The following is a 16000-nucleotide window of genomic DNA, read 5'->3' on the forward strand; positions in this document are numbered from 1 at the left end:
AAGAACTTTCGCCAAAAATGGCTTAATTTGGACATGATTTAGAGGTGTCTCCAATCAAAAATCGTGTTTTTGCTATGTATCCATAAGAAGACCACTTACACTCTGATTTAATAGGCCCTACATGCCCACATATCATCAAGGATTGTTCCATAGACATATCTTAACATGTTTTAACAGGTAAACATAGCTCTAATCGTAATAGAAAATTTGTTATCTTAATTTTTATATAGAAAAGTATAACAAAACCAAGAAAAATACTACTAATTTTCCTTGGTTTGATGCTGCTTTTAATAACTCGTCGTCGAAGAAATCCGCAAAAATTCCGTGGTGTTTTGAAACCACAAAATACAGAAGTCTAAATGTCGCGTTAGGGGACGACATTGCAAAATATTGAATCTTCTAGATACTCTTGCATTCATCATGAATCCTGCTTTATTTCAAAATGCAGTATATTACATCGTTGCAGATATGTATGAGATTAGATTTTCAAGGCATCATATATTTTTTCAAGATAAGTACAACTCTTGACAATGGTTTGGGAACAAGGCAACAATGAACACAAACGGCAGCACATTAACTGTTGCCTTCTGAAGCAACTGAAGTATTTATTTGAGTTCTTTCGTAGTGATTCATTTTTATATTTAGATTGTTTATTTTAACTGACACGTCTATGTTAGCTTGACGGTGCCAACATTTTATTGTTTTACAATTTAATGTTTTTAAATCTAAGGTACTGCAGCTTCAATTTTTTTTAAAACCTGAGATTATTTTTTATATTAATTCAATGGCCATTCCAAAACTAGGAATATTGATAATATACAAAAGTTTTTAATTAAATTTCCTTTGGCCTAAGATATTGACTGAGCTTCATTTACAATAAGGGAGGCAATTCGGAACATTTTTGAAGACTTTGAAAACATTTTATTTTCTTTTGAAATACATTGACAACGGAGTTATTCACAAGAGCGACATTCACAAAGGGAGTGGTAGAGTTCATATTAGAGACAGAGAAGAGATAGCGGACATCGATGGCAGGGAGAGGATGAACGCAAACTCACAGCGTTATTAGCATTTGCTTTTCGATAGTGCAACATTAGATTTTCTAAGAAACTCGTAGTAGAGATCAAACAATGTTAGAAAAAAAAGTAACACTAAATTTTGGATATTTATCTCCAGCATACCCAGTACCCAAAAGAAATCGTTTAGTTAGGATCTGGCACGACAATACTCATCTCATGACCAGACAACACATTCAATGTCGTGATATCCCGTCGTGACAAGCTCCAAACCCCGTTCTAATGCGCTCTCTCTAGCTAAGGTGAAGCTAGAGTTTGCGCCTTCTCAGCCTGGAATGGAGTAGTTGGAAGGGACCCAAACTAAGGTAATCTGGAATGGTTTTTCAGATAAAACACTCTGGAGATTCTGTGTTTTCCCCAGAAAATACGAGGAGTGCTATCGACTCTTCATCGAACAGAGATAATTAAACTATCTGTAACGATGAACTAAAAGTCTATGAGCAGAGTATCAACGATCCCAAGGATATACTAAATTGCTGATAATTCTAAGATATAAACGGTATAGCAGTAAAATTTTGAATGAATATGCCATCGAGCTTGGACACATTAGAGCACCTTACCATATTCTTGTTAATGTACGAAAAAATGGATCCGTGCAGAAAATTACAAAACATTAACCGTCATCATTTACAAACAAATTGTACAAAAGGGCTATGATATGAATCCTGAAGAAGACCCACTTGCCAAATTGTGATGTTTGTGAATCGTCATGCGAAAGATAGCAAGTTGTTTAATATCGGTTCTGACAGAGCCGTAGCGTGGTTATCTTGCGCCCTTGGCAGAGTCTCAGTTTTGCGCCCCTTTCAGTTCGACTTTCGAGTAATAATTTAGTGTGCACTTGGAAATTGCACACATATCCGGACTTATTTAGTGACTTATCTACACTTAGTCAATGAAGCAAATAAAATTTTCAGTGCTCTCCCAAGACTAGCGTCTTTGGTGGGAAATTGTTCAACGTTGTGGCAATCTAACCGGGTAGACATCAATATAGAGCACCAAGAGAACTTTGCAGGTTTTATTTGCAATATCATTCGTAGTCAAGTGCTTGAATGCGATTGACGAGGCGTTTTTTAGGAGACTTCGTGAAATCAGTTATCGTTAGATGTTTAAAGGCAACGGACGATTTTTTTCGGGAGACTATACGTGCGGATCGGTCAATTGAGCAAGCGATTTAGGAATACAACCCGCCTCTATCATCCAACAATCCGAAAAATTTATTTTAATATTTGTTCCTTCACCAACCGTTTCATTTATTTCCAATGTCTGGAAACCTCTAACAACGCCGAAAAACTCGATATCTAAAAGATTCGATCGCAAATCGTTCGTGTTTGACTATCGTTCATTTTATGTAAATTATCGCACAAATCTTGAACTTTTCATGTGTTTGATGGCAACGGATGGGGCATTTATTCAGGAGACTGTATATCAAGACCAGTATACTGAGAAGACAATTTTTAGGAGCTGTGAACTGGTTTGTCAATTGATGAGTACGGTGTATATCATTAGATTGGAATTAAAACGAATTAGCATCCAGCCATACATCGAAAAACGATAGGCGATCACACTTTTGCTTTATTATCCCCTGACTCGTTTTTAAATTTCTAGTATCTCCCGTAATTTTTGTCCCACCGTTCCTATTCTTCAAGTTTTCACTTTTCGCTGGGTTCTAGGCCCGCGTATAAATGAATTCTCCTGAAAAAGACAGTGGGATAAATGGATGTCGAACAAGATTCACCATGGAAGAGAGTCCGATTCTCGTTTAAAAAATCATACGTATTAAACTAGGTCGTGTCATGTCTGATCTTCTTTCGGATCAAAAATAAGTACTCTAAAGCTTTCGAAAAAAAATCAGCCGCTGCAGAATGTTTTACCACATAAACTCAGAATAGTTATCTCCTATCTAAAGCAAGCAACTGACTTTACAAACGACAAGTTTTATCTGAAGGACTACCGTGTCCACATGTCTGTTCATATAGTTGAGATCGACGGTGGGGTTACTGAATCGATCTGATCTTGCATGGGGTGAATAGGGTTGGCTTTTTCAAGGACCCCTTTCGCCAGTGAATGAGATTTTGAATCACAGGATGGGATGAAATTGTATGCCCCTCCAAACTCGTATCGCGTCTGCGATTGTGTTGTCTAAGCAAATGTTCTTCGACAAGGTTCGTCTACGTGTTCATACCGCGCATCATGTTTTGCATTAAATGCAAGAAAACGATCCCCTTGTGGGGACATCTGTGACTGTTTCTGCTGTTCTGTACATCAGGAACAACAAGAATCCCAAACATTTCAATCAGAGTTGCATTTTAGTGCAGGATTGGTTGGGTCTAGGATAGTTGCCGAGAACGTTATGATTTTGGGTAACTTCTAGCGGCACTGAGGAGACTTCAATTTACACGGTACGGGATGGAGTCAAATCTTCACGATGATAAAGATCTAACTTTCTTCTCGATCAGCATCAGATCTACATCAGATCTACAGCATTAAGGAGATAAATCATAAATTATTCCTCGGTCTTTTCATTTCGAGCAATAATTTATGATTTGCCTTCACTTATTTTATAACACAGATCAAGATTTCAGTGCCCCTCTAAGGTTAGCGCCCTTGACCACACGCTACGGGCCTGCATGCTGATGCAGCCCCTCGATATCCAAAAAGACTGATGTGTTTTTCTCTTTGTGAGCATAGGTCATTTGAATTTCCCTTGCAATCAACACAAGAAAATCGTTTAATTATTAGTTGTTGAAGATTGTGAATAAGAAATGATAAATAAACAAGCAAACAACAGTTTCTTATTTATCCGAATTGTCGTTTTGATTTTTTGTCAGTTCACATACATTGTGGCTTTTAAAGTAAAAATGATCCAGCAGAACTAGAATGGTTAAATGAATTATCTAATAAAATAGCGATGAGCAGATTCCACTTAAAATAATCGAATAATCTGAAGTAATTCCAACAGGAATTCACTTTGTTTCCAAGTAATCTAGAGTAATTGAGGAATTTTACAGTAATCGTGTAATCAATTATTAATCGGACTTTCGAAAAAAAGGGCACAAAATACTATTGCAATATTCCAATATCGACCTAACATACGAAATATATAATGTTTTTATTGTACAAGGATCTTCAAAATGATAACTAAAGCGTTTTATAAAACTGAGCATGTTGTTAGCTTTGTGTATAATAGTGTTATCAAGATCAATAAAAAAATGTACTGCAATGTTTCGTTTTCTCTCACGACTGGGATTAAAATATGTTCGTTTTCAGAGTCCGGAATAAAATCTGCGTTGCGTTGGTTAAAGTCTCCGTAAATGTGAACTTTAACCTCGGCTGGAAGTTCAGATGAAATTTGTTCAGCAGTTTGGAAAAAAAAAGCTTCGTACGATGTTATAGTAGCATGCTCTGGTAAGAAATATACAGAGGCAAAAACATGCATTTCGCCGGTAATGTTTGGTTTAACCCATACATGTTCAAATTACTTAACCTTCACTGTGAATAGAATTTTTGAATTAAATTGAGCCGAAATACGCACAAGAACTCCTCCGCCAGATTTCTTTTGAGATTCGTGAAGATTTCGGTCGTCCCTGAATACGTTAAAACCACTGCCGAAAATTTCTTCACTTTTTACGCTACCATCCCAGCTAGTTTCAGTTCCTAATAAAACTAAAAATGATGAACCTAATATACGCTTATCAATTTTTACCATTTTGCCTGAACTTTTCATCCTATTAAAATTTTGACAATACATAAATAATTCTGTCGCAGTCTGTTTTTTATGCGAACAAGTATTTGAAAGTCTACCATCATTATCTAAATACTGGAAAACACTGTGCTCAACAGTACATTCGCCTTTTTCATCATTTAGGGAAAGTGTCGATACTACCGAAAACACGAATGTTGAAAGCGGCATACCTCACACGGTAATGATGATGGCGAATATTACGTATTCACTGCATTCAATTGTTGAGACGATCTTGATGTATCACGTGCTGGGTAGGGATTCAGAATCTCGCCTCGTGTAAATTGAATCGATGAACTGCCGCAAGAAGCACTCTATCCGGTGGTAAAAGATTCATGTTGCAGCTATGATTGGGATGATGGGATGCAATTCATTACACTCTCATCGCTTCAAATAAGCTAAATATGCAATATGCTAGTTTTTGATTTCATATTTCGATTTATTTACTATTTACATTGTGTTGACGTAGCATACAATTGAAAAAAAAAATACTCTTGTAGTCTAAATGGATTAACGGAATTGTTAGCATCAATAAGCAATATTACATGAATCAGTTTGAATCAAAGTAGTGCATAATTTACCAACAGTTAACACTAGTTTAATCTCCATTTATAGTCATTCATTGTCTTGTAAAGATAATTGTAGCTGTTCATACACCCAAAACTAGCCCGTAATAGATTTACAGTAATAATAAAAAATGCTCTAATAGCAAGACGGTTAATATTAAAATGATCCCAACAAAGAATTGCCTAAACGGCACTATCAACAATTCAAATCTTTTCTGCGTCACACTCATATTTCATTCATTCTTATACAATAAATATTAACGCGTGTATTGCGCATCAACCAAAGCAAACACAATGAGCATGAGCATAATGACCGCATAATTCGTAATTGCTACTCCGTGATTGACCAGTACAAGCAAAATTGCACAGAGAATCAACAGATGGGGCCTGGGAGTAGCTATCCACCATCAATGTACAAGTCTGGAGAGTTCTATTCTTTAAAATGTCAATAACGTCGTCGGCCACGTCCTTACAGTCATCGGGGAAGGAAAGGAATATTAGTGTGGTAAACGTTGTTATGAAAACCGTGTATACCTTTGCATCTCCACGTTTGCCACGGGAAGGAGTTTTTGTTAGTGGGATGAGGTAAATCGTTACACAAATCTGGATTCACCTTGATAAGTGATACGATTATGCAACTCTCAGAGATGTTAACATGTGTTTGTTGTTCTGGGCAGCCGGCTAGCTCCTCGTGTATTCACTAGCAGCTTATCCATGGCAGGCAATACAAACTGATGGAAGATGCAACACATTCATAGGATTTTTCCGTAACAGAAGGTGAAAACAGCGAAAACGTTAACACTACACGGGGAACTTTATTCAGTCATTAACAGCAATCCCCTCCATCCATTCCCCGTGACTCAACGCACTACACAAACTCGGTCCATCCACCTCCTAAACGCTCACCAGAAATATATGCAGGAAAACTCACAAAAAATCAAAACAGAATAAAAGAGACAGGACAGGTAACAGAAATCAAGCAAACCCTGCAAATCCCCGTCTCTCAGCATACACTACACGTTTTAAAGACAAATGAGAGAATCAGTGCAAAGAAAGACGGTGATGATCTAACTTCTCTTTGTCAGGATGGCACTATTCCGATTAGTAAGACAATAAACCTATCAGAAGAAACAACCCGCCATCCACACGATGGCTGTCGGACCTACGAAGTCCAACAACTGGCAAACAGACCGCAATCGACCCCAAACAGTGTATGTGTGTGAGATGAACTGTGTAATTTTACTATATATTCCATGGGCGGTTCACACATTAAAAACATTCTAGCTTGTCGCGATAGTATACAGAATATGAAGGGAATTGCAGGTTGAAATATGAAAAAGGATAACTTATCTTGATTCCAACGGGAAGAAGCGTCCGTTTAGAATTTCCTAAGCATCCATACCCTGCTGCCTCACAAGCCATATTCACTATGTAATGCTCCGTATCTATATACTTTCTCACTACCACACAACCAGCTATATCATTTCACTAAGACTGCGGAATATATCACTACCGAACGATTTTAACTGCATGTTTGCTTTCTCTAGCTGGATCTATTTTTCGAAACATCACTATTCACTTCATTCTTCCTTTGGATTAGTAGCAATACGGCACAATAGAACTATTTCACTACCTATAAATTACCACTAACTGGAAAAGACATTCATCCGGATGGCATAGCACCAAATTTCTTCCACAGAAGGAAGTAATCGCGAGAGAGCTGTGCAAAACGATCCTCTCGCGATGACTGTACAAAGCAAACTCGCATCAATCAAAGCAAACACAATGTGGATAAAGATGGGCTTCGATTTTCTCTACACGACACATTTGAAGATCGACTCGCCAAATTTTATTTTCGAATTACTGAACTAGTCAGTATTCCTTAATTTTTATCGGCAGAAATTTTCCGAAATCGCTATTGTGCTATTCTATGACAAACGCCATTTTGGGGTAACCCAAGTTAGATATACCACACTATTTGTCTAAAAAATCTCTATACAATTTGCGTTTACAGATTTTTTCAAATTCTGCTCGGTTACTGAGATATAGCAAGAAACGTGATAAGAAATTGTGAGTTTTCTGCCTCAAATCACTGTATCTTGGGATTTACTCTGATGAGCTTGAGCTTGTGCGACCACCCCTGGCTGCTACTCCGTTATCGATCGGGACTAGCTGAAGTTGCACAGGGAATCAGTAGATAATTATGCTTGGGAGTAGCGAAACATCTCTCAATGTGCAACTCCTGGTAATCCTAAAGTGTTTTTGATCAATACCGGTGCCGACCAGGCCCGAACGTAGATCGTGGAAGGAAACGGAAGGAATGGTTAGTCTGATACTTGCTTTTGCTAGAGGCCGTACTGCGCACTCCACAAGTATCACGGGAGGAGGATATTTTTGTTAGTAAGAGTATAGAAGTTGGATCTACTTCTTCTTTAACGACATCAGAAAGGTGATTCCACTACCTGGACTAGATATCGATCCACCAATTTCATTGACCGGGGACCAACGGCTTTACTTTCCTTCCGAAGAAAGACGTGACCACAGTATCTTGGTATTTATTCTAGTTATATTAAAGTTTCAAATGTTCGATGTGTTAATAATATGTCTGACGAACACAATGGCATAACAATTTTGAAAAGAAAAGTCGACTTAATCCACCTATTAGTGAGATGATTATTCATTAGTTCGCAGAACTCATGCGAATCGAAGACTACATATCAAGAAGATTGAAATCTCTTTCCTTCCCCCATACAAATGAGAAACGATAGAAATTACAGTACCTCTATTATGCGAAGGTAGGAATCTCAACGTAAAAGTATATATGTATTGGTGCACCACTATGAAAAGTACTACCTTTACCCGCAAGAGGTGTTGCTGTCGCTGTCTTCAGAATCTGGCCAGTCTTCTTGATATGTAGTTTTCGGGCGAAGGCACCCAACTAGAAGCAATCCATAAAAAGAATGACTGAACAGAATCAATAAAATGAATAAAACTAAGAATCTGAATGAAATGTATGAACTGGAAGAAATTACTAAAATTAATTGAACTAATAAAATTTATAAAATGAATAGAATGAACAACATGAATGAAATTAACAAAATGAACAAAAAATTAAAAAAAAATGAATGAGATATGCAAATTGAACCATATGAATAAAATAAGTAAGATAAAAAATATGGGTAGGTAATGTCAGAGACATAACCGAAGTGAAGTAGAATACACATAAGCTGTTAATTCGAATGCTGCAATTTTTGCTATCTTCTGCATTGAAATCAGCTATTTCGATATTTGTTATGATGTATTATGTCCCGTTGTTGTGCATTTTACCCCTGCACAGGGTGTATTTTATCCCATCTACCTCTACATACGCTTGCATTACATTCACATAAATCACTTGCGACGCGTTTGTGCAAATGGAATCTTGAACATACCTCAAAAATTTCAAACGTGCACCCGAGACACATGCGTGGCAAAATTCAAATGTTAGGTTTGTTCCAAAGTTTCGAGTGGATAATTATTAATTACCAACTCGATTATTTTAAAGTGGATAGTGCTACCTTTTAACTACTCGCATTACCCACCGGCCCTGATTATTGAATATTTCATTACACATATGTATAGTGGGATCAAAACACATTCGTCTTGGTGAATATTTTTATAAATAGGCCACTTAAAAGTATGACATGTACAAATAAAGTAAATTAAGGGCCGTATCGGATAAAAAAAAGTTTTTGGACTTACTGTAAATTGTACTTACTCTACAGTTAATAACCAGCAGAAGGGCATTTGCGCGTGGAATGTCAGCATTAGAGAGTTAAGGCGAATGCCGTATACATATGTTCAAACCTTCACCAAGCAGGTTTCTTAGCGTGGAGTTTTCGCAATAAGCCTGCAATTGTCACGTATGATAATATCCCACAACGAATGTAGTGCCAGGCAGCGATGCCACATGTTTTTATGAAATGTCTGTAGAAGAATTATTAAAATGTTTGTAAATGTCTCTAGATGGTTGAGTAAATCCTAGTTACACTAGAATATTAATTTAAAAATTGATTGAAATTAGAATACTATTAGTGAAGGAATCACTCGTAGACGAATAGTTAAATTTTGCTAAATACTATTACTCTTTTAAAAGTCTGTAGATTTCCAACTACGTCTGTAGGAGGATATCAAAAGTCTGTAGAATTCCTGTTCCTTATTCCTGAAATGTCTGTAAATCTGGTATCGCTGGTGCCAGGACATTACTTTTAATGGAGCATTTCACTAGTTGAACTGCGAAATAAGTAAAATCATTTAGCTGAACATAAAATAAACCGATCTTAATGTGGATGTACAAATCCCGTCATACATGCAGCAGTTATACAATTAAACTGTGTTTATAACAGCATATACATAGATGATATGTAGAAAGTTATCCCAGTTTGCCCCAAATGAACGGCAGAAACATATTGTATCAGTATCCAATAAGCCAACATCATCTCCTTCACACAACAACCAATGCTATTAAAATCGTCATCGTCAATCATACTACCGCTTACCAAAAGAAAATTAAACAAAATCATTTAATGATGAATTTATCTGAGCCCGCCACGCATAATAGAGCAAGAGAGCGCAGTCTTTCGCACTCAACCACCCCTTCACACGCGCACACTTGCAATCCGCGTATTGAACTCCGAAAAAAGAGCGTTCTGCCTTTTCTGCGATGTGCGCTGATCATTGTATGATCATTGCATTGGATGGAACGATGCCTGGAGGCATTCATTGAATATATTCCAACCGAAGAGTTTGAGCTGACACAAAACGTAGCAGCTACTACGAGGTCAGAAAGCAAACTGACAAATTTTCTCTTAAGTGCCGTTTTTATACCTGGCGAAGTTCATTTCATAAAAAAAGAGGCAGTCTTAGCAACGCTCGCTGCTTGGTTGAATTGTACGGACCAATCAGCGCAGATAATTACCACCTTAACAAATTACATTATTTTTGTTATCTATAATAGACGTACATTTTACGGGTTCAAATACAATATACGTGCACATATTACCGATCGGATAGTGCAAAAATATAGCGATTTCGATCAGTACAACGGAAGCTATTCGCATTTGAAAACTGGGAAAATATCTCAGCAGAAATTTTTGAAAAGGGACCCCCATATTGAAACGTTAGAAGTATTCTACTTCAAAATAAGTTATATGAATGATTTGAATAAAATGCATGAAATGAATGAAGTGATCAGACGGAATCCACAGAATGAATCGAATAAAACAGATAAAATAAACTTAAATAAACAAAAGCCTAATCAAATAAATGATTAAAATGAAAAAATCATTGATTTAAAATTGACCACATCTCAAAAATGAATAAAATAAACAAAACGAATATAACCCATTAAATGAAGGAGCTGAAAATATTAGCATAAAGAATGAAATTTAAAAAAAGATTTAAATAATGTGAATGCATAAATCGAATCGTACGAATTTGAGAACCATTTTTCAATTATTTTCTAAATTTTTTGGTATAATCTTTATATTTAAAGAATGGGTAATTAATATAGGGTTACTGTGCCCTAATTCATCTTAGCACCTCTATTCATCCCACCCATTTGAACACATTAGTTAAAGCAGTGTCTGCTATCTCTATTCAACGCATTAGCTCAAATGCTAGGATGAATAAGGGTGCGTTGAACTCGACTTTTCGCTTCGGTCTAACGCGAGTATTTTACATTTTCCATTTTATATTGATCTGTTTCTTAATAGCGAAGCAAAGATGTTGATATTTAAGCGCAATCCAATCAGTTTAAGCCGAGTTATCAGCGAAATAGTGTAATATCGTAACTAATGAGATGAATAAGGACACGTCTACCCTACAATGCACTTTATAGTGTTTCTATTCTTTTCTGTTTTCACCTTTTCGTTTTTCTTCTTTTCTTGATGAAGTCGTTTAAGATTATCTGGTGGTTCTACTTTATTGATGGACCTTAATTAGTTAACAGGAAATTGGAGAGTTCAATATGTTTTGGAATTCAAAGATATCTTTTTGGCACAGATTCCTCAAAAAGAGATTTTTGCACAGACTAGAATTTTTAGGTTCAGTATTTTAACGCGTAATTGGAAATAGTAAACTGAGATAAAGTGACATGTTCTTTCAACCTGCTTAAAAATAGAGCGACAGATCGAGAGATTCGTCAATGGGACAGGTAAATGCTTCAAAGTGTTCATTTACACTGAATTAAACAGAAAAGAGTGTAAAGTGTCTAGGTTATGTTAACGATTAAGTTTTTGTCGATATCATAAAAGCCGTGGATTCAGTCGATTACAATGCAGTCTCTTTCCGGTCATACATATCGTTTGCAAATTGTTTCATTCAGAGTTCTCGTTGCGGAGATATGGATTACTGAGTCCGATACAAACGAATACACGAAAAAGATTGCTATTTGTTACTGCTATTGAAACTTTAGTTTTAGCGTTCGCAGCATGGAGCAAATACGGGCAACTAAAACCTTCGCTATAAATTAGAAAAAATGTAGTCTAGGTTGGGACGGGTTTGTTTAGAAGCTGATATCTTGTTTCCATGACAATATTTTTTAGCTGGTAGTACACCATTTTGTAGATATATCATGTAGCTTAATGTCTGCGAATGGAAGATGTTCCATGCACAATTGGTCGGTGTTAAGTCATACCGGACTAAGTCGCAAAATCTTAAAAATGAGATAATGATAGCATTGGATAAAAAATGTCTTCAGCTTCATTGGATTCTTACCAGATTTGAAATATGTTATAGTAAGCAAGAATTATGGCAGAAATTAATTTCGAATTATAGCGTAGAGGATGCTGGATTCAAACTTTAAACTCGTTTTTCTCGAAATCAGTACAATGCTACTTAGTCCGGTCTGACTTAACACCGACCAAGTATACTAATTTTGTCATCAATACGCACTTCTGACACGCGAAAGTGCGACTTTTGTTCATAGTTTTAGCAAAAACTCAATATAGTCAACCGATCTTCGTAATATTCGATAAATTAATACAGAATAGATAGAAGATCAATTGTCTTCTCTGAATTGTTTGTACCATTTATAACTTTCATGATATTTAATCTCAAGCTTAAAAAATCGTTTTTTCTCGAAATGTGCAAAAGTGGCGCTTGTCATGAGATGACCACTGACGGTGTACGTTTATAGACATATGTTTATATATATTATCGGCAGAATGAAGAAGAACCAATAAATAGTCCAATGTCAACACCGTGGTTATGTCTTAAACATTACAAACTCTCAATTTTGTGCCTAAAAATCGAAAATATACAATAATAAAATAAGTTTCAAAGTGTGTTAAATGTTATCATGACATTTGACGGACGTTTTCGTCATAAATATTGAAAAAAAATGTTCTTCGAAGATTTTAATAACTCACAAAGCTGCAGATGGCGACAACGGGAATTTTGTTGGTGGTAGTCAAAAGCTCGAGTCATTTGCAATCACTCATTCAATTACAATTACCATCATAAAAGTACAAAATTGCTGAGGTAATTCATTGTCTACTGTCACCACAATGTTCAACTAATGCGCTCCAGATGGCTATTTGACGTAGTGCCTACTTTGTGATGACACTGTGTACCAGAAAGATACAAGTGCCACCAGCATGTTGCATGGATTCACAAAACAAATGTTCGCCAGTTATTGTAGACTAATATATACAGAAGTGTAGTATTTAGTTGGTATCTACTGCTACAATGGGAATATTAATACTGTATTTGAAAAAAAATCCCTTAAGCTCGAAAAACCTTCAACATAATCCTATTTCACGAGGAGATCGACATGTTTACTCAAATTTGTCAAACTGTCGTTGCAGAAGTTAGTCAACTTTCGATTTCAGCAACGCAAATTCAAAGTATGAGCAAATAAACTGACCATATTTTATATTTAATACAATGTGACGGACGTCGCTGTTGTATTTCTCCCAAAACTTTTCAACAAACGCCAAATTACATGAAAATATTCCGAGCTATTCGCTCGAAGCTGTCATTTCTATATATTTCTATACGGATATGCTAAACATTAGATCGAACCTAGAGCGACATATTTCTATTCCATTTAATTTTTCATTTAAAGCTATGAGGGGGTTTGTTGTGAAGCAACGTCATTATCAGGGGAGTTTTCAAAAGTTTTAAATTCATTCAAAAAATGCTTCGTCATCTATGGATGCAACCTTATAGTAAAATCTCATGTAGCTTCTGTAAGATTTATCACGTTCAAACGAAGATGATAGCAGTGACCAACACAAACACATGAAATAAATTAATAAACGTCAAACACAGTGTAGTCAGCGAATAAAAATACAAATTACATCCTAATGAAACAAGATGTACGCTGCAAAATTAATCAAAGTAAGGAGATGCTTTAACAGTTCTTGATGAAAATGTATAAAAGTATTATGATTTGTGATAATAATACAAGGTTTAGTACATGTGAGCGACGTAGTATCTTGCTAGAAGATTACTTTGTTTCTTTTCATTTCATCCATAAGCTGTATAATAAACTTATTTTTAACTATAAATATTAAATCATAAATGTATATTGTACTTGCATAAAATGGCGATAAAGTAATTCTATCAGTTGCAATACTATAATGTGGCCAGGGACTGTAACTTGTTTTGTATTACCACAAACAACTGACTTCACAATTTCCTGACCGTTAACGATTAAACTTTGTTACTGGTGGGGTAGAATGATTCCAATGGCACAATATTGCGGAATCAAGCCGAGAGACACGTTTCCTTCAGTCCACTTGTGTTTCTCTGTTATACCCAGCACGGCCAACTTTGTTGAAATTGCCTCCAGTTGTTGAGGCAGCTTGCTCTCGAAGGGGCTAATTTTGGATTCGCTTTGCTCACAATGTTCTGCTTATTTCATTTTGCTTCAATACAATTTAATTAAGTTCACACAAACGAATAGATTTCGTTCGGATAGACTTCACCCGCATTGTATCCTGGTCGCTGGAATAATGTGTATATTTTGTATTTCTACCCACAGGGAGGATATTAAAGCGCTCCGAGATAGTAGTTCCCCGAACAAGGAACGCCTGACAGTACAGTGGCTGTCGCAGTCGATAGCAGAAATTCGTTCCGAACTGGCCGAACTGCAGGAATCGTCCAGCAACGTCTCCAAGGATGCACAGTTAAAAAATCAACTGATGGAGGATATTAGCACGCTGCGGGCGGAGTTTTCCACGCTGAAGCTGGAGTTGGAGTCACTGAAATCGCGACAGGAAAAAATGGAAGTGTTGGTGCATGAGCTGCGCGAGGAAGCCGTACAGAGTGCCGAGGACATTCGTCGTAGTTTGACCCGGCAACGGGAGAAGGTATGTTTGCATTAGGGTTCGTCGCGGTTGCGGTAATTACCGCAACCGCGCGGTATTTACCGCACCCGCACCGCAATAACTGCGGTGCGGTGAGACACTTTTTTCCGCGGATGCGGTGCGGGAAATGAGCTTTTACCGCGCGGTATTACCGCAACCGCACTTCAAAGAATAAATGATAAAGTCTGCAGTCTGCATTAAAAAGTAAATTAAAACTATGACTTTTGGCATTTGAGAAGAACGCAACTAGATTTATTTTCTTAACGAATGCTTAGCAATGTCATTATTAGAAACATCTCTCTGTCAGAACGTTCGTGTTTTATTTATTACCCTACAATAGAGAAACATGATGAACCTCTAATTGCTCTAATTTCCATAGACTTGACAATGATTTGAAAAGAAATCCGAATATAATCTGTATTCGACCTATCGCTACTTGATTTTTTACGTTTTAGTCATTCAAATATGATAAAACATATTGTTACTAAGAAATAAAATCTATAAGATGTGTCCAATGTAATTTGGCACCATTATTTTACGACATATTTTGAAAACTATTTATTTTATACTTCAAAGAAAAAAATTACAAACGGACATTTTCAAATACATAAAACGCAAAATCCAATCATTGAAAAACAATTGAATTTTACTGCAAATCCAATTACAAAATGCATCATTTCTCCCGATTCCTCTTGGCAATCGAGGAATTATGAATCGTTTTTGATGACATTTTCTCTACTGTGAATTTTGATTAATTTGGAGAACTTAGAGATGAAGTAATGGTACTACGGCTTAAAAACAATCCAAAGAATGTAATTATCATCATCATACCAAACGAATTTGGAAAAAAAAAAATTTTTCGCGTGCGCCCATTATTCGTCCAACTGGGAATGTTTTCTACCAAATTAACAAATAATATTTTTCAGTTAGGAGTATTTTGTAACTTTTTGAAAGTAAAGCTTTCGAAGTTAGTGTAGGGCATTGCGATTTTTTTTGTCTCCCTCAAGGTCTTCCTTCATATTGTGACAAGTGTCAAAGTTAGCCCAGATGCCAAATTTTGCATAGTTTGGACAGTTTTTACCTTAATTGGTATTTTTACATAGAATCTGTATACAAAGTTTGAAAGAAATCGGTTAAGTAGTTTTTGAATGGCAGGTAACACCGCAAATCATGTTTTTCCAGAGACGTTCTACAAAAAGCTTCGTCACCGAGTCGTTTGTCGATATTTTTGCATAGAAAAATTATAGCATGTTATTGAAATGATAC

The 16000-nt window shown here is 36.3% G+C and overlaps 1 protein-coding gene across 1 annotated transcript in view; it reads left to right on the forward strand.

The window, feature by feature from the left end:
* Positions 1–16000, forward strand: part of LOC131687953 (uncharacterized) — a 20820-nt gene that overhangs the window by 1552 nt on the left and 3268 nt on the right. The window contains exon 3 of the mRNA XM_058972054.1: positions 14410–14737. Within this exon, the coding sequence (XP_058828037.1) occupies positions 14410–14737 (328 nt within the window). The remainder of the gene's footprint in view (positions 1–14409; positions 14738–16000) is intronic.

The sequence above is a fragment of the Topomyia yanbarensis genome, chromosome 3 (genome assembly GCF_030247195.1).
Source record: "Topomyia yanbarensis strain Yona2022 chromosome 3, ASM3024719v1, whole genome shotgun sequence".
NCBI classification, from domain to species: Eukaryota; Metazoa; Arthropoda; class Insecta; order Diptera; family Culicidae; genus Topomyia; species Topomyia yanbarensis.